At 40.8% G+C, this 24,834-nt stretch overlaps 1 protein-coding gene across 1 annotated transcript in view; it reads left to right on the forward strand.

The window, feature by feature from the left end:
- The window catches only part of LOC139737700 (paxillin-like), a 112,792-nt gene extending 92,670 nt beyond the window's left edge, over positions 1-20,122 (forward strand). Inside the window, exons 5-11 of the mRNA XM_071648379.1 lie at positions 585-600; positions 10,713-10,857; positions 15,414-15,618; positions 16,709-17,014; positions 17,531-17,704; positions 18,526-18,756; positions 19,566-20,122. Of these exons, the coding sequence (XP_071504480.1) occupies positions 585-600; positions 10,713-10,857; positions 15,414-15,618; positions 16,709-17,014; positions 17,531-17,704; positions 18,526-18,756; positions 19,566-19,832 (1,344 nt within the window). The 3' untranslated portion in view covers positions 19,833-20,122. The remainder of the gene's footprint in view (positions 1-584; positions 601-10,712; positions 10,858-15,413; positions 15,619-16,708; positions 17,015-17,530; positions 17,705-18,525; positions 18,757-19,565) is intronic.
- The last annotated feature ends 4,712 nt before the right edge of the window (positions 20,123-24,834 follow it).

The raw sequence follows: 24,834 nt of genomic DNA on the forward strand, positions 1-24,834 counted from the left end.
ATTTGCTGAAGTATACATGTCTTTGATTTGAAAACATTGATGTGTTCATCCTTTTATCCCCACCCTTAAATTTGCTTTTAATAAAAACCTTGGGCAGTAAAATATACTTGACTAAAATGTACTAGAAAGACAATTTTCATCATTACATACCCCACCCCAAATTCATGTACGTATATCTTCTTCCCCCCCCCTTTAATAATTAATTGCAGCATAACACATTGTCAACTGCAAGATCCCACCCCAATTCCTCACTGTGGACTAAAACACAAAAGAGCATCTCATCCCCATTCCCCCCCACCCAATCTGTCGTCATCAGCCCTAAACATCAAAATCAAATCTTGAATTTCTTTTTATAATGATAGACATCTGCACAGACAGATAGCTTTCGGCCAGGGAGAAAAATCTTTCATGCTTTTGCTCAACATATACTATCAAAAAATTATTTGGTCTTTTTATTTCCAATATTTTGAGTTTTGCAGTTTTGTTTGTTTGTATTTTTTGCTCATTTTGTTTTTGACATTTTATTTTTTCCTCCCCCCATTATTCATTTGCATGTCTGACCTTATGCTTTAGGCAAGCTTGAGTTGGGTGCAGAAGATGGTAGGTTGTGGCTACTTCCGGCTGAAATTTGGGGATGCATAATAATGAATGACAATCTTCTGTCGGTGGAAAGTTGTTTTGTTTTTTTCTGAGGAAAAGCATAACACAAGGGAACTCTTGCTCTGTTTGCACTCACGCACGCTACCTTATAAACTCCTCAAAATGTGTGGAAATGTCACTATCTCTCCTGTGGCTTTGCTATCCTGACTCTTGTCTGGTGTCACACGAATGCACATCTATTTCTTTGTACAGTGATACTTGCTTTTAGTATGCCTATGATGATGCACCAATAGAAGGAAAGGTTACATCAAATTTTAAGTTGAGGGAAATGCTTTAGTTATGCTAATGTAGCCTCTGTTTGTTTCTTTGAGTTTTCTTAGGACTCATAGAAGATTGGATTGTAGCAAATGGTTAATAAGTAATCTGCATTTTTGGGTGGTTTCCTTAAAGTGAACTAAACATGTGTAATTTCACATGCTAAATCAGTTGAGAGGAGCATGGTGGTATGGTAGATAAGACTCCTCATTGTCAAATGGAAAGTCCCGAGTTCAAATCCGTGGACAAGATGTTTTCACTTCCTATGTCCCTCTTAACCCTGGAGTATAAATGGGTACCTGGCCATGCTGGGTAATAGCGATCATAACAATAGGGTACAGATATTTGTTTGTCTCGCAAAAAAAACACCCTCATAACCTGCATGCACGCACCACCGTGTCTCATTGTACCTGACGAAGCTCTGCAGTAGCAAGCGAAACGTCACGTCTTACTCACGATTTTCTTCGTGAGACAAAAGAATATCTTTACCCCTATCGTTAAAGAACTCACCACGATGGTCAACGTCTTCACAAATAACGATCATGTCATGGCCATCTGAAAGAACAGCGCTAACACTGAAAAAGCTACCCTAGATAATTCAGATTATATTAGTTCTGTTTTGGTGAAAACAAACTCAGAGATTGCAATCTCAGACTCTTGGCAGAATGATGCTTTTAATTCTTCAAAAGAATCTGTCTAGATGATTTGCAGTGGAATGCCCACTAGTGGAGTATGGATACTCAAAATGCACACACCACTGGCTTCTTCTCCACTTGCTGTGTGCGAGCCTCATCCAGTCTGGGTGAGAGAAAGAATTGCACCTATCGCCAAGGATCTACTGTTAGCTAAAATGTCAAACATGGCACCTTATTTAAAAGCCAATTCCTTAAGGATATACTCGGATGTACTGTACTTTCCATCATACCACCATCATAGGACAAGTGTCATCGTAAAGGGAATAGGTGAAACAAAATCTAAAGACAGGCCTTGTGATGATACCGGTCTATGACTATAAGATGACAAGAGATATATGTAATATCGAATGTGAGGATCCATGTTTGTTTGTTTTTTTATGACAAGTTTTCATAGAATCTGAATGTATCGCACAAACTTCAAATCTGGAATCTTTTTGGCTCCTTTGGGTCTCTATGTTCCTCAGTACACATGACTTAATTGTTTCCAAGTCCTGAGATTGCCTTCTTTTAGTACCGGTACTAGTAAAAAAACATTATACCAGTTTGGTACAGTGCTCAACTCTGATTCTTCTCACACTATACAGTTGTCCAGTGACTGGCTTTGTGACTTCATAAGGAGAAGTCATAACCTCTTAAATGCACCCACAAGCTCACACATGGAGACTTAGTGTGATTTTGAAATACCTGAAACTGCTTGTTTTATTAATTCTTTTGATTTACAGCAAACAAACAGTGCAGCCTCCAAATATTAAAAACAAACAACTAAAGATTAGGATCAGAACATTTGGCATTGGTAAAGTAGAGTCATCATTCTTGCTTCGCCCATGCTGGCTTGATTTAAAAAAAAAAAAAAAGAAGATTCAAGAAGCATTGTTGGTATAAAGTCTGGTTCTATTTTCCCTGCAAGTGTGTCAAGTATGTGATATCTGATCATATTACATACTTCCTGAAAGGTATTTTATGCAACTGATCACAGCAGCAGATATACCTACCATAAAAGAATATTTGCTGAACAATAAATGTATTAGGGGGTTACCCCAATAGACCATGTTATTTGGAAAACTTTTTTTTTATGGGGGGTGGGGGTGGGGAGTAAACTCTACTTTGCACTTTAGCAGATAAAAGATTAAGTCTCATGCGCTTGAGATGCGATTTGTTATTTACCCTGGCTGTGGCTTCCTAATTTGAGTTTCTTTTTCCATACACACCACCTCTGGGCAGATATTGTCCTTGTGTTCGCTGTTTAAACTTGAATGAGTAACCCTGACATACATTTTTTTTCCAATTTTCCAGTACATGATTCCATCTTGTGGGGGCTGTATTTAACAATATCGCATTAACTTTTATCGTTCGTGAGGGCATTTGTGGCCCATGAATGTATTCTTCAAACTAACCACACTGAAAAATAACTGAACGTCCCAATATCCAAGAACTAAATGTGGCATATTCACACATATATGATCTTACTATCATTCTGAATAACCTGTTGCTTTTCTTGGGAGAGGGTGACGTTTTCCCATTCTCTTCTGAGATTATGTACCTATCTATACCAGCGTCTGACTCAGGAAAACCACATGCAGTAAATGAAAGTTATCCTACATTTGCAATTCCCTTCATTAAAAAACAAAGCAAAAAGAGACCAGTATCAACATGAAAATGATTTAAATTTTGATTTGATATTCTAACCATGCATTCCATTTATGAAGGATGCTTCCTGTTTTCTTTCAGAGAACACCAGAGACTACATTTTTTTTCCTTTATGTGTTATTTGTATTTGTGATTGCCACATTAATATTCATATATTTCATTATTTTACCCTTTAGTTTATTATTCTATTAATTCCTGTTCAGGGAAACGAGAGTTAGCTAGCATAGGCCACTCTATTTTGCTGGAATTTGAAGTTGATATCCAGTATTAAAAAGGGCAGTATATGATTACAAAAGTTAGAAGCTTGAAGTATTTTTCTTAGAAAAACCAAAACAAACAAGAAAATACACCAAATCTCGCAGGTGTAACTGTAAATAGCAATTAGGAAAGACCAACATTTGCCATTGTTGAGCTTTGCATACTTGCTCTGTAGTTACTCTAAATTGACTTTTTCCTAGAAAGTAAAAATGCAATGTGCTAGATACAATGTCCATATTACCGTGTCAGATAGTATAGGGCCTAGGCCCATTCGGGATTTGGGAATGTGAATGTTTTTTAACCAAATTTCTGCATCCTTTGGACAAATTATGTGTTGATATCAATATTTTGCATTGTACATCATACATGGTACTTTTGCATGTACACAAGAAAATAAGGCTTTCCTGCAACAATTATTCAGACATATACATACAACTCTTGCGGGACTGCTGTTACCTTTCTATCTTTATAAACATCAATACTAATACCAACAACCCTCTAGTGACATGAGATTTCATGAAACAGAAAGCACCTTGTAAATCAAAACCATGCAGCCAACACTTGACATTTATATGTCTTTACATTGCAAGTGAAATATCTCAAGGGAAAATTAATAATCTGTTTCCCCATGTAAAAAATTATGTATGCCTGCAGAATATGAATAGATGGTTCTTTGCACAGTATATATGCTGTTCTCTTCTTTTGAAGAGATCCCTAGCCTTGACTTGGTTTATCTTCTGTGAAAAATGTGTTAACCTACGCCTCATCAACATTTCCCAAATGTTTACATACTAACTGCCAGTGACCCATGTAATTGCCATTTTTCTAACCAGTCTTGTGTCTCTTCAAAAGCTAGGACAAAGACAGCTAACTGTATTATGTCCTTCCGTGGAGAAAGGACTATTGCCTTGTTCTGTTTCATTCTGTCCTCATCTGTTGTGTGTCGTAAAATGAATGTGGTAATCGAGGTGACATTGGTTCTATTGACTCAGTTGTGCTGGCATGAATGGCTTTATTCAAACAGAATGAATGCGGTCACTTTGTTTTTCATCTGTTATTGCTTGAGCTGTCTGAATGAATGTTTGAATGGCCTATTTTTCCTTTCTTTGCTTCTCAGAAAAATACTATAAACATTGTGAAGAGGTTTGACTCGCGCACACCACTTAGAAAGAACTTAATAATGGAAATATGTATGCTGTAATGACTATCGTGAACCCACAGTAGAAAAATGTGTGCAGTTACAAGCCTACCAAAACTAATATTGTATAAAGTCAACGCAGTCTCTTGGGTTAAAAAGCAGTAGAGATTGAAAATTTGTTATACCATTGTTGCTCTCAGTTTATCTACCTTTTCTCCCCCCCCCCCCCACCAGCTCACAATTTTTCAAACTCTTTAGTCATATTTTGATTTTGTTTGATATAATTGCTATGTACGTTTTATGGCCTCCTTTTGCCACATCTTAATCTTGGCTGCAAATTTCTGTACTAAAAGAGGCTGACATTTGTTCTATCTCTCAAATCCTTTCTTTCCTTCGGTTGTGCATGACGGCCCGCACCCACATTACCAATTTTGCTAAACATTAACATTGGCTGTTGTGTTTCAATTTGCAATGTGACATGCAATGTGTGTTAATGCTCATCCTGCTTCTGTTTTTACTGTGCGGCTTCAGTTTCATCTCAGGCCAGAAAACATCCCCACCCCCCCCCTTCCCCACCCCCAAGGTTCGGGCTCTCTTAATCCGACCCACAAATATTAACTCCTGTACCCGTGGTATTGACACAGTTTGATGATGGATACCAAGGCAGCTTTAGGCCCAACTCTCATCCTCTCTATCTATTCCAAGATAAGATTGCGATCACATCCATGCTCCTGCGGTAGTCATCAAATGCCAGAGGACTAAAATGGAAATCAGAGACAAAATTGTCTACCATGGGATATTGCATTCTAATCTGCAACCCATCAGCAGTGTTTTCATGTATCTACACTGTCACTGATTCATTACCCGAATGACATCACACGAAAAATGAAAAACAATGTTACAACAATCCTGGACTATATTTGTCCCTCTCTTTCTCTCTCTATCTATCAATCTATCTGTCTATCTATCTATCCATCTATCTATCTATCTATCCATCTATCTGTCTATCCATCTATCTATCTATCTGTCTATCTATCCATCTATCTATTTATCCATCTATCTATCTATCTATCTATCCATCTATCTATCCATCTATCTATCTATAGGCCTATATCTATCTATCTATCAATATATTTATATATTTCTCTTTATTTCTGTATGTCTGTCCTTTTTCTTTGCGTTTCTGTGTCTTTTCCTCTTCCCCCATATCAGCCCATCTCTGTAATTATCTCTCCCTGTATTTCTCTTTCCCTGTCTCTGTCTCTTCCTATATCTGTCTCTTTTTTTTTTCTATCTCTGATTCATGTGGCCAGTTTGTGTAGACATGAATTTATTTGCAAAAGGAGCTGCGGCTGTGTAATTTGATGAAAGGCTCGTGTGTACCCCCAAAAGAAAAGGCTGCGGTCCAAATTCCACCCTGTACCCTGTCCTCCCGGTGTTATTCTTGTGGCTGGAAAAGGGGAGAGGAGGACGTGCCGAACTTCATGTTTGCCCCGGCACGTCTGTAGCATCTCAAGAATTAGTCATCCTCGGTATACTGCTCTCTACCCTTCTCTCACACCTTTCTGTGTGCTCAATTCTTTTTCTCTCCCTTTTTATCCCCCCCCCCCCCCGCCTCTTTCTCCCACGATTTCTTTATTCTCTTCTTTTTTCTCTCATTCCCTGTATGAACTGGCACCGTTGTTGCTCATGAAAGGATCTGCTGTCATATTTTTCAGATCTATTAAAGTGCTCCCCTTCCAAGAGGCAAAGTCCATTCATGAAATGTGGTCACGAGAATATTTGCTTTCCCTTTTCACTGCTCTGTCATGATGTGGATATTTTTGGGATAGAAAAATATTCATATATAAACAAAGAATATTTGAAATACATTATCGTACACTCACATTTGAGTAGTCATACTTCTCTTGCATATCACAAGGATTTGACTGTATGCTAGACGTGGCACCCCCCCCCCCCCTTCATCCAAACATACACAAATCCAAAGAGCCATTTATCATTTGTGGAACTGTCATCTAACATTGAGGTTCTAAAAGTTTTTTTTTAAGGGTATGTCAGTACAATTTATTGTTAGTGATGCAAACTGTCAGGTCAAACTGCTCACAGACTTCTCAGAGTGAGCAAATCCCCCATCCCCTCCCTCTCCCCCCCCCCCAAAAAAAATGTTGCACCAATTACCCTGCCTTACAGCATTAAAGATGTCCACTGAATCTTGTGACCTAGGTGTATCTTCCTGTGAGACAGTTGTCACGGTAACGACATCCTAGTGTGGAAGGCACAAAAGTAGGAGCAGCAGCAGCTTCTAGATCCTAGCAGATACCGTGCTCTGGCAGAAGCATTATCTTTAATAGACTGGAGTGATAATGAAAAACCCTCCCTTATCAAAGTTAAAAGAAGAAAAAAAACCCTCCCCCCCCCCCCGCCAAAAAAAAAAAGATAGTATGTATTATGCACACACATACACACATATAATCATTACTTGTGTCTGTTCAACCCTTTTCCTCCTTCCCATCCGACATCTCATTCACTGTTCAAGTGAAGAAGTCTGCAGTGAATGTCCCAGAGGCTGCCCCCGTGGCCCGTCTTAGATAGGTCACACTGCCCTCGCCTGTCGGCCCGTCACATTTAATTACGTTAAAGCCCACGTAATTGGTTGGCGTCAGCATATATCCTGGTCTGTTGGATAGCCATATGGCAGGGGACACCAATAATGTTTTGAGAACCATGCTCCAAATCTAATGATGTGGATATCGCCCATCCTTAAAGGGGCACTCTAACGAGGAAATGAAAACGTCTCCAACACTTGTATAATGTAAGGTGTATCATGTGTCAGCTTCAATTTCAGCTTTCATGTTAAAGCTTGGTGTAACCAACTTTCCAATAGATAGATATCCTGTGGAGACTGGTTGAAAATTTGAATCAAAACTTTCGTGACCTGTGTGATTTACATCATGTATTTATTTATTTATCTATTTATTAGTCTTGTTTTGCAAGGTGGAAAGTGTGCATGATTTGATACTTGATGATTTTTTTTATCATTATTTGTCCCCAAGTTGGAATATTATCTAAGAAATGCACCAAGTACATAGTATTAAACCTCCAAGCAATACGCAATTCATGAAAAGTATTGGTTTTATACTGAACAAAAATCCTAGAATGACTTGTTAAAGTGGGATGACCTTTTTCCATCTTGACCTGGGACACAAATCTACGTACAGTGTAGCTGGTGGCAACTATTCATGCTAATGTGCTTTAATGGATGAAGTTGTTCGAAGATGACACAAACAAAGACATAACTATTAAATTGAGCTGGCTGCCATTGTAGCAGCACAATGCCATGAAGTATCAATGCACACATCAACATTGATAATGGCGGAATATCATTGTCAGATCAGTGGCTGAATTGGAAGTTCAACTGTACATTGTGTCAAAATGGTAGCATGACAAGATAAGCTGGGTTCTAAGTGTCCTCATTCTACAACCCGTATGTGATCAGATGTATATAAAAGGGTATCATTGCCTTGGCGCAATTGATCAAGTTCTTGAAAACAAAACACATTGTGTGTATTTTTTTTTTTTTTTTTTCCATTCATGTAATCTGGCACTTTTTCAAGTTTTTGCCTCTTTTAATGCTCAAAACATTGCACTGGCTCTCCTTGCACTTCCATTTACATTTTTTTTTTTTAAATTCAGATATTTCTTGCTGGTTTTTAACAATTCTTCTATAGTGTATGCTATGGAAGGGGGTTTTTAATGGCAGGGGGAAAAAAGCATGACAGCAAAATGCAACCTGACAAAGATCATTGGTATGGCTACTCTCCAATTCTTGGGAAAGAGATGTAAGGGGACAGACAGAGAGATCAAGTTAATAATGGCGTAATGAGCCTCCCCCTAGCAGCAGCGGAAAGTGTGGTTTCTGACATTAGGTTTTATCGTCTAACTGGATTTTCCTGTCATTTGTCTTTTGCGGTAATAAAAGATTTCCCTTCGTTACTGGAAGTGATCAATAATGATTCACTCGGCAAAGTTTTTCGATCAAGAGATGTGCCGTCTACACGCTTATATTTTTTGTTATCCTTGGGCCGTAGCGCCCTGTCGGTTCATTCTCATGGTGATTTAGTGTTGGGAGTGCACGTCTTGTCTCGCGAACATTCAAGGCGGGTCGTTGATTTGTGGCGTTGCACAGCGGCTGTGATTTACCGCGGCACCATTAGTTGCTGGATGACTCGGCCTGTAGGAGCTCTGTGTTCCATTAGAAGGCTCTCTCTGTCTTATTTTGCATTATGCATTCTTGTTGTGGTTACTCACACTTTTGAAATTCCTCTCACATTGACTGGCCTGTTGATTCCTACTCTCTAAAAATGTTATGCCCAGCCTCAGGGATTCTGGATTCCATCAGGATTTGGTATGGTCATACCTCTTCGATCACTCCACATATAGCGGCAATCATTTCGAAGATTGCTCGGGGATTCTATCCACATTGATTGCCTGAATCACATCGCTCACTTGTTTTAGCTTCAGGGCATCGACGCACGTGATCTTTTTCTCTCGTCAACATCTGTGGACCTTTGGGATCTTTATACCTTGTGGCTAAATCATTCCTTCTGAGTCTCATGCAAGTGATTTGAGAGATATTTTCTTTCCTTCAGAAAGAGCACATCTTCATACTGGACTTCTGCTGAGCGGATCAAGGAATTGTCGTCAAACTACATTCAAGATGTGTCAGTGTAAAACTAGTGTAGCTATGTTTGTATGCAGTAAAAAAAAAAAAAGAGCCTGCAACTTTCGCGTTTGATAACTAAAAAAGTGATACAACTTCCTTTCCATGTCTAGCCGCCTTACACGTATGTGTCTTTGACACCCAAAATTCCCCTAATACTGCCTCCTGACTGTTTCACTGCACTTATGCTGATTGTCGTTTGCTGTCTTGTGATGGAAATCGAACTGTTCTTTTTAGAGTGAAACTGTTATTGTGCGTGCTAACCATGACTGCAGCTATTGCTAAAAATGCAATAATGAGCTTTTGTCACTTTGTGTGAGCTAACAGTTTATCCATTTCCTTTTCATGTATATGAAAACCACTTGTATGCTAACAATGGGTAGAAGAATTGGTATCGATGACAGCCTACTTGAAATGCTTGAGCATCCAGTTTTGGTTTTATTTGTCGGGGAAAAGGCTTCAGTGCTGTCTGATCCTTGTATCTCCTCTTGACTGTTGTATGAATTAGACTTAGAAAAGTGTAATAATATCATGTGATATGAATGCAGTGACTAGTGTGCATGGGTTCTTGAAGGACATTTTCCCCACTTACTTTCTCTTTTTCTTGCCCAAGTAGGCTGTCAAATTACAAATGCAATCTGTTTTGTTGATATGCGTTGTATATAGATTATAAGACCAGTGGCATCCCTGCATGTCAAAATTAGAGTGCTGTGGACACATATAAACACAGTGCAGAATGAAAGCTAACAGCTAGCCTGTGCATTATAAAGAAATTTGATGTGATTCCTGCATCTAATCAAGGATCTATTCCAAAGAGCTATTACACACACATGTTTCCTGTACAGCAATCTCTCTTATGTAGTATGTGTTGTCTAGTATAGGGGTAGTTGTGATTAGACTGCTGTAAAAGTTGATTGCACTATTTGAAACCACCAGCTTATAGGCCTACACGTGGGTATGTGTGTGTATAAATGTACGGTATATATGATACTCTTGTATGTATACAGTACCTTATTGAGTCTGTTCACACCTGGATCTTTGGAGTCAAGATTGAGAGAGAAAAAAACACTCACACTGTGGGAATGTAGACATGTAGTGCATGTTAGGGCCCCAGGTGTAGGTTATAGTTAGATGCTGCCTTGATTGACTAATTATAAGACCAACACAACCAAGTCTAATGTTTTGACATGTTAGAATTACAGTAAGTTGTAAAATGTTAGATGCTCGGCAGAAGTACATAACTCACAGTATCTATACCCATAGTATCTATATGTTGTTGATTTTTTTAAAACTCTACCTTGCCCTCTCTCATACTCTTGCATCTCTTCTTAACTCACAGCCTCCACCCCACCTCCGAAGCCCCCACCCCCAGCTGCGGGCCTGGTGAAGCCTCCGAGGCCCAACATTGGAGGAGGCGGCGGAGGAGGAGTCAGCGACCTTAACGACATGCTGGACGACCTCGTAGGAACGGTCACGCCTGCCAGGTGACAAACACCTGAGATACCAGTACTTGTTCTTTATAACGTGGAACTGTAAAACCATGTTTAATTTAAAATTAGAAATATTTGGGACATAAAACTTTCGTGAATTGGAGCTGAAGGCCCTCTTTTGCAGCATGGAACTTTTGCAAATTTTTACTGGCATTCAATGCATTGTGTAGACAAAACCTTTTGTGTGCCCTTTTACTTTCGCGAATTTGCGTGCAAAAATTTATGTTGTTACAGTATACTCTGAGTGAGAAAGAGTATGTTTATACTTCCAAGAACTTGTGTATTCATGATCACGATTCTGAAACATGTTTCAGCACATGTCTGAGAGTTTATTAATTGTTCACACCGAACTGAGTTTCCTCCATGCACAGTAACAGGGAACAACATTCCAGACAACAGCTGTGTCACAAACAAGCTCACTTCTTTAGATACCTACATGTAGATGCAAAGAGCATAGCTTGGTTAGGTTGATGTGGTAAAACAACATATGTTTCGATTTATGCAAATTATTCTTAAAAATAAGGGGTCTAGTGAAATTAATTTGCATTCATTATATTGTTGATACTGTTGGTCCTTTTTAATAGGGTGAGATATGAAGTACTAAACAAAAACTGAAATAGAACTGTACCTTTGCAAAACTTTCAACTTGATTTACTGGAAAAGAAGTTGCATGGAGATAAGTTGTTTTGCCATCTCTGGTCAAACAGGATAATTCCTGCTGCAGTAGTTTATGCTCCCTTTTAAAATGTTGTTATTATCTCCAGAAAAAAAGAAGAAGTCCTTGTTAAGTTTTCTGTTGGTATAGTAAATGCAATATTTCTGATCAACATACTCCTTTACTGTAAAACCAGACAATTTTGTGGGCATTGTAATTTTGCGAAATTCGCGAGAGCCAAGATTTGCACAATTAAAATGCATGCGAAAGTTCTTGTCCACACTATCTTGCATTGGATGCCAGTGGCAATTCGTGAAAATTTCATCCCGCAAAAAAGTCAGTCAGCTCCATTTCGTGAAAATTTCATGCTGCGAATATTTCTTGCTTGACAGTCCATGGTCTCTAAGATAAATTATCCTCTCCTCACTGAATTTTCATGTATTTGTTTGACACCAAAGACATATTCCACTTGCTGTATTATTAGAATTTATTAAAGGAAAAATCCTACAGGGTGACAAGAGGTCCAATATACTGATATAGTTTTCACCATGCAACTCTTCATTATTCAGGTGCAATGCACCCCTATTGTCCTAATCGTGATCCTAACTTGTTATTAAAAGTGGGTTGGCTTACAGGCAGTAGCTTCTTCTTTGCTTAAAGTGTATCTGTACCCAGAAATTGCATTTTCTGACGTTGTAGTTTATTGCATTTGTGGTATCCCTGAGAATATCAGAGAGCGTGAGGTTTGCTCCTATACAGAGATATCATATTAAAACGATCAGTCCCCCAAAGCTTCAAATCACAGGCGCCATAATCTAAGACTAGTTGTCTACCATCGTAGCCTTCTACCTCTTCGTAGCATTGGATTGCGTAGTTCGATAACTTTTTGTACAAACTTCAATGTTCGGTGTCACTTTTCCAACTCGCAGACGCATGTACATGTACGTACGCAGCTGGGTGCTGCCAGGCCATGGTACAGTCTAATCAGCAGCGCAGCAGCATTTGTTGTCATGCGGACTCGGCGGCTCGAGAGAGAGCCAGCAGGCCAGGCGTCCATGCAATCAGATTCCTGTACCACACAGTTGGTTTGGTCATCCTCGAAATTGCAAGGCGCGGCAGGGCTGGGCGGAGAAAACTTTTGTTTACTTTTCATTCAGCTTCGGTCGTTTCTCATACCTCTTTTGGTACGATTTCTTTCTCTTTACATTGCAACATAAAGTAGTTCTTTCAAGATCCTGTGTGTTCTTTAGAATCAGTTATTTGTCAGGTTTGCTGCGGTACTTTGAAGGAAGTTTTGCTCCTTGTCCTACCGCTTTGTGCTATCATTGGTAGTTCATGTACTAGCAGCCACTAGGGTGTTTTAGATGTGATACTGTATACGCTATAATTTTCGCGTACATAAATTTTCGCGAATTGCCGCTGTCACACATTTTCGCGAGTGGTTAAATTCGCGATTGGGGGACCAGAGAAAATATGAAGTGGCAAAGAAAGTGTGAATTTTCAACTTACTAGCAAATAAGAATGATACTAGTTATACACTGCATGAAAAAAACTTACCAAACTCTGCGAACTAGTAAGTTAGAATTCAACATTTTTGAAGTGGTTAATTCCATCGCGCTAGATTTCTGACGAGTGGTCCCCTTGCGATAATGGATTGGCTCTCTACAGTACTCGTAAGTATAGACGTGGACGTGCTGTATGTACAAAACTGTACGTAAACAAGCTTAGCCAGTATGGTCTGTTCAGTAAGCCGCGACATGGTATACTATACTAGTACTGAAATGTTTGTATCATCAAGGCAAGGGATTCATTTTGGAAGGTAATATTTTCGCGTGTTGTTAATTTCGCGAATAGCTCCCGACTCGCGAAATTCGCGAAAATAAAGCCCCCGCGAAATATATAGCGTATACAGTAATGTTGAATGGTGATTATGGTCATGTTTCTGACTGTTAGGCTAGGGACAAAATGGTTTGATTTGTGATTTCTGACTGTTAGGCTGAGGACAAAATGGTTTGATTTGTGATGACAGTGCTAATTATTCATGCTGGCTGTTGTCGGTAAAAGACAGCCTGCTCAACAGACTGTACTTCCTTTCGATTTCCCTTCTCCCCCGTCACCCCCCATCTTTACCCTCCTGTGAGTGATGAACAAACACACAAAAAAAGTCCCTTACAGTGTGACAAGCAAGAACAATGTGCTAGCAACCAGTATATCTACGTCTTTTGGAAGTTGATGCAAAATTTTCATGATGAAGATTAAGAAAACACACCAACGATGTCAATAGAGGAAAATTTGACCCCCATACAAGTGGACAAATCAGAGTGCAACTTAAAAGACTGCAGGTGTATGCATTCCTTCAGATCATAAGCGACAATGTACATGTACATAGCCTGGGAAAAAGGACAAAATATCTTAAAGGTAGTCTCAAGTTTAATTAAGACCCTTTGAAATCATTGCAAACGATATGATTTTTTTTCTTTCCTTTGGCCTAAAGAGAAACACTGAACAGTCCAGTGGTGTGTCTGAAATGTTCACTCAGCCGTACTAAAGGATTCACCCTATCACTTCATGGCCAAATTAGAATCACATGGCTGAATTGGAATCACATGTCCAAAGAAACATGCAAAGAGGTCATATGCCAAGACAAATATTAAATGATGCTGAAACCTCATGTTGGAGTTGGGTTAGAGCCACCAAGTTGGACAGCATGATCATAGCAATCTATTAAACACCTCCTGCTGTCTCACACTCAGCAAGACTGTGTGTTTACTTGTCAAAATTCAAAGGTACTTTAACTCTGACCTGTGAAGTCCTTCTGAATTCTACTTGCAGGATTTGATGATCAACAGTCATTTGTTTTCTCCTCGTTAAAAAGACATGATGATTTCTTTATCGAACATAAACAGTACTGTAACCGTGGAGCTGATGGCTCCATGCCATAACCAAGCCTTGGCAGTTTGGCTTGTGAGCTGGTCCCAGTCAGCTGCCAAACTGGCAGAATGGAGTGCTGTTTTAAGTTTTTTAATCCACATTTTGTGTAATTCCAGAGATTTTTGTTAGTGGAAAGCTTGAAAGTTGAAAATTCAACTATTGCACCCGAGCACTGGAAAGGCGCACAGGCCCTATACGTGTTGGTATACCAAGAAGCAAGGCGCTATTGATAATAAGTAGTCGATAATATATGTTTTCAGATAGATGCAAGCACAGAAAACATGACACGCTATCAAGGTTTGCACAGTTAATATTGAGTGAACTGGCTATTAATGCAGCAGGTGTAGTTGTGTGCAGATCTCTAAAGTTTATATTTCCCAGTTAAGGGTGCTTTTTGTGATGAGCAAGAATTTTTTCTTTGGCACTGAGGACATGCTCCTACACCCCTCAAACTTGAATTTCAGAGTACAGATACACTTTAAGACATGCCAGAGGGGAGGGAAGGGGAGAGAGGGGAGAGGGGAATGTTTCAAATAAAAATTGATGTGTGTCAGGTTGGTGTGAAGATGCCAGTGTTACTTGCATTGCAGTGTTCATTATTCAGAGTCTAGACACTTTATCAATATTTTACATTATAGGTATGCTTGCAGGAGACTAGGTTTTATCAAAGTTGGCTTCATGAGATAAAGAAATCCAAGGAATATATCCTTTTCTGAACTTCAGCCTCCTCCCTGATTTGTTTATCTGCTGCATTTGATAGATGATCAGTATTCTGAAGTGCAGAAGTTATATGCAGAGACATATCACTTTTATAATGGAAGAGCTCTTGACGTACTTGATAAATATTACAAACTGAAGATATTCAGTGATGGTCGATTTGATGACTTGAATTAAAGAGAGAACATACATGTATATCTTTTCTTCTCTGCCTTCTTCTACCCCTCCCCCCCCCCCCCCAATCCAGCTACTCTGTGGAGAGCACAACCACCAGCTACACCCATCAGTCACAGCCACCGCCACCCAGCCAGCCCTTAGGGAGGGTAATGACCAACGATAACCATGCCCCGCCCCCTCCCACCCAGCCTCAAATCAGCCAACCTCCAATGAGGACCGCCTCCTCAGCCACCAAGGAGCTGGATGACCTCATGGCCTCCCTCTCTGACTTCCAGGTAGAACTGAAGATGCGCTCATTCGGTTGCCATGGCAACAGTCCACCTTGTTTGATGAGTAGTAGTGTTTATATGTTTCATTAATTAAATCCTTTTTGCTGATTGGTGTACATAGCATTGTTCGACCAGGCATAACATTGCTTTGTTGAAGACAAATGCTGATTGAGAAAAATGTGCCATACTGTAACGTCATATTAATGGTATATTCATTGATAACTTGTGTGAAGTGCTGTCAGTATTGGTCTCATAGACCATTGTGTAAAATCACGTCAACTGCGCACAATACACTGATCGTTTGTTTTGCAATATGTATGTAAACAAATAACCAAACCAGAGTGACATTTTTGTAAATGAAAACATTGTGGAAATTTTTAAACATGTAAAGATACAAAACAAATCTATCTTGCGCTATTTTTAGCCTGTAGTGAAGTAATGGATTCCTCAAAAAAATAAAAAATAAAAAAAAAATTACTGTCACACCTTAAAATCAATTGTTTCAACTAGAGGCTCTTAGTGAATAGTATATTTTTGTGAACCATGTTTTCGTTTTAGGCCTTAATACATTGGGGTAGTAGATGGCCAATATTTGGGGAGTTAAGTTGAATGGATTTTGCTGATGTGGAGATGAACACGTATTAGCCTAAAATTTCCTCTGGACAGAAAACAACAGCCCATCTTTCATTCGAGTGCCATGACAGGCGGTGCAAGTTTATGCAGTCTTGCTCCATTTTACTTGTAATGTTGGACAGGTGAGGTGGGTTGGTCAGCCCCATTATGCCGTGTTGTCATATGGCAGCTTGCTTGCTTGCGTTGAGTTGAGGATGGAAAAGCTGAGAATGTTTCAGTCTTTAAAGACATCTGGAAAAAATAAACTAGAATAGATATTTTTCTCCCAAATAAAATGAGTTCCAGCCAAAACATGTATCAGTGAAATGATGATCTAATTCCACTTTAATTTAGGAAGTCAGGACATAACTAAATGCTAGAGATATGTAAAGAATGTCACGTGTGTTTTCATGGTAAGTCAAAGGAGTTGTGCAAAGACAGTGTGTTGCTACATCCCAGTTAACTGTAATTTAACTCTTTACAGCTGTCTCCAACGGAAACAACCAGCAACCACTCCTATGGCAGGCCTCAAGAACCCGCCTACGCCCAGCCCCACAAAGTCACCCCGCCCCCCAAGCCGGCCCACCCACCACCCAGCCTGGTGAACATCAACAATACACCACCGGCAGCCCCGCCCCCAAGCCAGGCCCCACAACCTGGCTACGCCCCCTCCCAGCCCAGCCAGCTGGACTCCATGCTAGGCCACCTCCATTCGGATGTCAGCCGGCAAGGGGTGCAGACCATGGCAAAGGGCATCTGTGCAGCCTGCCAGAAACCTATTGTTGGGCAGGTAGGTCACACCCCCCCCCCCCCCCCCCCCCCCACCCTTCCCCCTCTCTTTAGCCCTCCCTACCCCTCCCTCCACAGGAATAGTCATTGTCCAGGTGCACTTCATAATATCAGAACTGAACTCTCTTTCTAAAACATGCAAAAATGTAATAGGAAGATCCTTTGTAAAAAGCAATTGATGCAGTTCCAGAATGACATTGCATAGCTCAGACAGACCATTTCTCAATCTTGTTCACATTTAATGAGAAATCATTGCATCTACTGTTTTTCATATCCCATACAGCCTTAAATTCACATTAACTGATGATGAGCATTTTCTCCATTCTTCATGAGGTATTCTCTGTATTCCTGTTGACTCCCTCTGACATAATCAGAGAAAAGGGAATTTCAATTTCTAATGTTTTTCTGTAGTTGAAACAAATTATTTACGGGTACAAATTTTTTTCTTCAACGTTGGTATAGTACAGTGAATCACAATCACCAAATTTTGTTTTGCTTCCGAAACATTCTTCTTCAGATCGTAACGGCCCTTGGCCAGACGTGGCACGTGGAACACTTTGTCTGTGCCATGTGCCCCAAACTCCTGGGCTCCCAGACCTTCTTTGAGAGGGACGGAAAGGCCTTCTGCGAGGAGGACTACCACGAACTCTTCGCCCCCAAGTGTGCCTACTGCCACGGCCCCATCAAAGACGTAAGCTCCCTACCACCTTCCATTCCCTTAGAGGCGCTGTGGCATGGTGGATGAGACTCCCAACTCCTATTCGGGGGGCCTGAGTTTGATTCCCGCCCAGTTCTTAAGTCCTTGGACAAGATGTTTTTACCTACCATGTTCCTCTAGACCCAGGTGTATAAATGGGTGCCTGGCAATGCTGGGGTAATAGTAATGGCAGGGCCCTCTGGTAGAGCAGTGGCAACACTGAAGAGGCTACCCTGGGTAAAGAAGATTATCATTATTATCATTTCAGCTTTTTCTCCACCTGGTGTGGTTGTGTTGCAGCTCCTTGCTGTAGCAAATGGGTTGCAGTTAACTGTTGCCATCAACAATATAGATAGAAGGTGATGATATTTTGAATGCCGGTAAAGAGAGTTGGAGTATCCAAAGATTGGGAAGTGAAACAAAGACACAGACTTTGTCAGCATTATCAGAGGTTGATAATGTAAGTATTCAAAATCAAAATAGGGTCACAATTTACAGTAGAATTCTCAGTTTGTGCGAGTCTCAACAATGTTATAACAGCCACGCAAGAAGCCTGAAACATTAGAATCCTTTGTCTTGGCATATAACAAGCTTTTGATTTGAAAAAAAAATACATAGAGAGCTCTGTATGAGGGAAAAAAAAGAATCCTGTGCCACTCTAATTTACTATACCCTAGCATAGGTTTCATGCTGAAGTCCTCAAAGCCAACAGGTCTATAGTGTAACATGCTTTTGTAATATGTTGCTTGATATCAAATTTATGGTTGTAGTAAAGCCAGTCTTCTACAATCCTTTTTCTCTTGGCCATCTTTCAGAAATGTGTGACTGCCCTCGACAAGACATGGCATCCGGAGCACTTCTTCTGTGCCCAGTGTGGCAAGACATTCGGTGAAGACGGATTCCACGAGAAGAACGGCCGTGCCTACTGCCGCGACGATTACTTCGACATGTTTGCGCCGCGGTGTGGCGGCTGCAACCGCGCCATCATGGAGAATTTTATCACGGCCCTAAACGCCCAGTGGCATCCAGAGTGCTTTGTCTGTGCTGTAAGTCTTTCATTGCATTGCCCCTACAAGAAAATTAATCTCATTGCAGCATGGGGAGAAAAGGTTAGCCCAATTAAATCAATCTTCGTTCGCTGCACACAGGGGTACACAAAAAACCCACAGCTTGTGCAGGCCTGCCTGAGTAGAATTACCCATCAGCTAATGTGTGCATCGAAGGGTATGTAACCGGTAACAAACGACTTTAGTCAAGATTCTTTGCCTGTGTGTGTACACTGTACTTACATAGAGATGACAAAGCTATACTCAATATGATATGGGGATTTCCAACTATACCCGAGTCGGGCCATCCTTCCCATTGTTGATAGCGTAGTGTGGTTGAAGGATTCGCAAGTGAAAAACACCCGACAGGGACAGCAACATAAACACTCCTTCAGTGTTACGCCCTGTGCCAGGCAGTGCGTCCAACATTGGATTGGAAGAATCTAACATTCCATTCTGCATAGTGACTCGAGAAGAAGAAGAAGATCCTTCCAACTGCATGATGTCCCTCCGCTACCATGTCTTTGATTTAGTTTACATCCACAGAGACAGCCATTAAGTGATATTTACCTTATGCTAATAAAGATTGTCTTTAATCACCATTATCCAAGTTTTTCTCAATTACACAGTTGTTGTCATATTTACTGTGATTTAAAACATTTGACATGTTTGCTTGATCACTCCATCATGACTTAACTCACCATGGTTTCTGTCAGTCTCCCCCAGTTTCTGAGGTCTAATCCTTGGTATATTTCTTTTCTGTGCTCTCAAAGTAATGCATCACTTTTCCTTACTTTTTTCCATCGCAGGAATGTCGGGTACCGTTCCACGAGGGCGACTTCTTTGACCACGACGGCGTGCCGTACTGCGAGATGCACTACCACGCCGTGCGCGGGTCGCTCTGCGCCGGCTGCAACAAGCCCATCACGGGCCGCTGCATCACCGCCATGCAGCGCAAGTTCCACCCCGAGCACTTTGTCTGCGACTACTGCCTCAAGCAGCTAAACAAGGGCACCTTCAAGGAACAGAGTGGCAAGGCCTACTGCCATGGGTGCTTCGTCAAGCTCTTCAACTAGACAGCCTGGGAGGGTGAGCTGAGGAACAAGGAGGGAGCGTCGTCTGAATGGTGGATGCATTGTGTTGTCACACATGTCCGCACCGCTAGGTTTCATTGCCCCGGGAATGATCACAGCCTGCTTTATCCCGTATTAGCTGTGAAGAAGTAGAAAAACACTAAAAATGGAAGGAGATAGTCTTGCTCCTGTGGACTTGTTACTGCAGAAAGACTTGATGAAACAAAAATCTGAAAGAGAAGACAATGAATTGCACTCAATATCCCTTCTGTTGTTTTCGTTTTGTGTTGTTGTTTTTTAGCTCACCTGAGCCAAAGGCTCAAGTGAGCTATTGCGATCGCTCTTCGTCCGGCGTCCGTCGTGCGTCGTGCGTCGTGCGTCGTCCGTCGTCCGTCGTCCGTCGTCCGTCGTCCGTCGTCCGTCGTGCGTCGTGCGTAAACTTTTTACATTTTCATCTTCTTCTTGAAAACCCCAAGACCGATTTTCATCAAACTTGGCAGGTAGCATCCCTAGGGGGTTAGGAACTCAATTTGTTAAAATGGGCACCATGCCCCACCCAGGGGGCCCCCAGGGGGGCCCAAACCCCCAAAATTAAGGAATCTGTAAAAATCTTCTTCTCTAGAACCAGAAGTGATAGAGCTAAGTTAATAATATGAGTTAGTACATTGATGACTGTAGTTTCAAGTTTGTTCATGGCAGAATCAGGGGTGCCCCCCTTGGGACCCAGGGGAGGGGGGTGGGGAAGGGTTCTAATGGGGCCTAAATTGTACATTTTCATCTTCTTCTTGAGAACTCCATGACCCATTTTCACCAAACTTGGCAGGTAGCATCCCTAGGGGGTTAGGAACTCCATTTGTTAAAATGGGCACCATGACCCACCCAGGGGGCCCCCAGGGGGCCCAAACCCCCCAAAATTAAGGAATCCGCAAAAATCTTCTTCTCTAGAACCAGAAGTGATAGAGCTAGGTTAATACTATGAGTTAGCACATTGATGACTGTAGTTTCAAGTTTGTTCATGGCAGAATCAGGGGTGCCCCCCTTTGGACCCGGGGGGGGGGGGGGGGGGGGGGGGGGGGGGGGGGGGGGGGGGGGGGGTGGGGGTGAGGAGGGGTCCTAATGGGGCCTAAATTGTACATTTTTATCTTCTTCTTGAGAACCCCATGACCCATTTTCACCAAACTTGGCAGGTAGCATCCCTAGGGGGTTAGGATCTCAATTTGTTAAAATGGGCACCATGCCCCGCCCAGGGGGCCCCCAGGGGGCCCAAACCCCCCAAATGAAGGAATCTTTAAAAATCTTCTCTAGAATCAGAAGTTATAGAGCTGAGATAATACTATGAGTGAGTACAGTAATGACTGTAGTTTCAAGTTTGTTCATAGGAGATCCAGGGGTGCCCCTCTTGGGGGTGGGGGGGGGGGGTGGTTGGAAGGGTCCAAATGGAGGCCTGAATTGTACATTTTCATCTTCTTCCTGAAAACCTCATGATGGATTTTTGTCAAACTTGGCAGGTAGCATCCCTAGGTGGTCAGGATCTCAATTTATCAAACTGGGCACCATGCCCCACCCAGAGGGCCCCAGGGGGCCCCAATTCCCCCAAATTAAGGAATCTTGAAAAAATTGGGCCCTTATTGTACATTTTCATCTTCCACTTGAGAATGCCTCGTCAAATTTTGGTAGAGCTGTGAATAATTTAGATTAGTGACTGCGTGAAAGGTGAACTTGCGATACTCAGGTGAGCGCTAGACCCGCGGGTCTCTTGTTTTTTTAGGGGGTAAGAGATTGAGCGGTAAAGTTGTATCACAGTAGTAGCCTCAATTGCACGTTTCCATGATATGTTGTAAACTTCATTGGATTGAAGCGGAGATAGAGAGAGGGAGTCAGGGAAGTCAGCACTATAGAGTATCAAAGTGTGATGTCACAGCAATTCATGGCCATGGAAACTGGTTCTACGCAACTTCATCTGGCCAGAGTGAGTATGCCCGCACCCTCTGGTTCCAACCCAAGCTATAACAAAAGACTGTGACATCATCACTTTGGTACTCTATGATGTATTACTGATGACCTTGACTTCATTCTTGTCTTCTTGAATGCCTCTTCCTGTGTGCACAATTTCCCCATGGCAAAAATAGAATCGAAAAATCTCAATTTGGGACGGAATGGAATCGACTTGTGAGAAGCTACAGTTAACTGCGTCAAACATATTAGTTTACCACATCCTTGTATTGCTTGTATACTTTTTCTATCCCATACTCTGCCTTGTGTTTGGGGGGTAGTACAAAGTGCTTTGGTAGTTGGTTTTTCTGTGGATCAGACAATCCTCCATGAGTGGAAGCCCTCACTTGCAAAACTTACTTTGATGTCAGAACAAAACCTGTCACAAAAGTACATTATGTATATCTATTAGTGGAAAAGCATATCAACGTACTCAATTGAACGATTCTCGCATCGAGTTATTTTTATTGCAACTGAATGACAAATTACTCTTCGTCGAGTGTGTATGCCCAGAATTTTTTTTTGTCATGGCTGTTAGTCAAACACTGAATAGTCGGTGTTTATTTACATCACTGAAGGACAACTGGTTAGTCAGTTTCAATATCTCAGTGTAGCATTGCAAGAGTTACACATTCTGCAATATCACAATGTGAAGGTCACAAGTTAAAGATCTAGCTGGTGAAGTAGACATATTCAGGTGAAAACTACCACAAAACACCCTAACGATTTAACGAAAACACAAAGACACTCTTGTGGTATTTTACTTTTCAAACAACCAGGTGATCCAAACACAAACCACTCTTGATCTGTGTGTTGCCTGTAGACTGATTTTGGCTGGGTACAGAGAGTGAATTTTAGCAAAGCTCAACAGATTGAAAATATCCCTTTAAGCCTGCATTTCACTCAGCTTCTGAGTTCCAACATTCGTTCACATGTTCTGGTTTTGCCAATTTATTTCACATTCGGGATCTTCTTCGATGGCATCTCTGACGTAATCAGGTATAACAAATATTGTTGCATTGGTTTATGCTGGTTGAAATTGACTCCCAACATGAAGGCAGGTCGAGTAACAAAATTCTATCTAATTTAGTTCATGGTTTATTAGACTGTGTTTCTAGAGTTAGTGTGCTACTTAACAAGCAAGGCATAGCTGTGTATCAACATCATTCATGTAGACCAAAGTTATAATCTGTGGGGTTAGTTGGCCTCAAACAGCAAAATGCAGAAGTATATATACTGAGAGTAAGTAATATGAACATGTAAATCTGCAGATGGAAAGAGCTATTTTATTGTGTAACATACAGAACTGATTTCAAGATAGTGGCTCAGTATATCACAGAGATCTGTTGTATAAAGAGGAGGGAAAGACATGTGTGAAGTATATATTTAAGGCAAAATGGAGTGCATCAAATATTGTGAGAAGGGAAGGACAAGCCATTTCATCAAGCATTTTGTCAGATATTTCTTTTTTCTGACAAACTGTTACGAGCTACTGAAATCCTTGCATCTGATTGGCTGAGAGCAAATTTGTCAGACAAAGCACTTCATGAAATGCCCCCCAGGTGTCGGTTTCATGAACCTCTTCACCTCGCTGTGCATCATGATAATAATTGCTGCTATAGACAAGGTTCCAATGATGTCACCAAGCCATGCTGAGGGGCAAAAACTGCATACAGAAGGCCCCCATACACGTGGGCAAGCACGTAAACATTACATCCCACATCCCGTGATAGGCAGGCGGGTATGCAGTGCATGTACAAATGTACAGCACACAAGAGCTGTGCGCTTAATACTCGTGATTTGTTTTTGCCCCTCATGCAACGCATCATTTGACGTCATGGAACCTCGTCTATTAGGGAGGCAGGATGAAGATAGCAAGTCATCACCATAGTAACTAACCTCATACACTGTGATCAATGCCGGCCTCTGTAAAGTGCGATGCTGGATTTGGACAACAGGCCACTTAATTCTCTGCTGCTATCGTAATTGTAATGATTATTACTATTATTTTGTTTTAATTTTGTTTCTGTAATCTTTTAAAGCATGCTGGGTTCTGGAAAGTTCTAGTTTTTTTTTTCAAATGATCACTATTGAATGAAATATCCGTGCTCAAGGAGGATGTTTTGCTACATTTATAGACCAGAGTTGAATGTAAATCGACACTGAAAAGAAGCAATTATGAAGGGAAAGCAGAGTGCATCAAGGATAGGGCTTAAAGCTGTCGAAGCATCGTCTTCCATTTTGTACAGAATTCAAAATAAACACTGAAGTGAGTGGCTCCCTCTAAATGTTTAATGAATAAAGAACAGCAGAATGAATGAAAATGGCTGTACATCCTGAAAAATAATTCACTGCTAATTTCCATGCTTCTTCATGCCATTTTTCATGATGAATCTTGGAAGGTTCCGAGTCATCTCTTCAATATTTGAAATCATTGTGACTCGCCCTGTATGTGTTTTTCACTTTGCCTTATTCTATTCTTTCTCATTTTCTCGTTTTCTTCTTCTTCTTTTTTTCTGTTAATTTAGGACTCCTGATGTATACTAATAGACTATGTGATACTGAAACTCACAGTACTGTTAAATTAATGTTTACACTTGATAAATTATATATATATCTTTAATTATGCTATTTTTTGAGCTCTTAGCAGGGCTCCAGTGGAAACATGTAAATATACCTTTTTGTATGGTAAGGTAAGTTGCGTGTACTCTGTATGTTGTGTGGAAATGTAGAAAGTTGAGTCGCGGCATAACTGTCATATCTTACTTGTATATGCACTCTGAGAATTATTTTTGTTTGACTTTTCTCTCTTTTTTTTTTATCGGCATGTTTTATGAGATCAGCAGAAACTAGGGAAAAATGCAATGGAGTAGGAGTAAAAAAAAAGATATTATGGTTGTTAGATACGTGTAGACCCCATGCATTGCTTTATGTCTTTTTGAAAGAAGAAAAGAACGAAGGGATTTGCGCATATACAGAAGAAATCCCTGTCCTCCATAGTTTGCAGAACTGT

The sequence above is a fragment of the Diadema antillarum genome, unplaced genomic scaffold (genome assembly GCF_040938485.1).
Source record: "Diadema antillarum isolate AM-2024a unplaced genomic scaffold, OU_Dant_1.0 seq00000700_RagTag, whole genome shotgun sequence".
NCBI classification, from domain to species: domain Eukaryota; kingdom Metazoa; phylum Echinodermata; class Echinoidea; order Diadematoida; family Diadematidae; genus Diadema; species Diadema antillarum.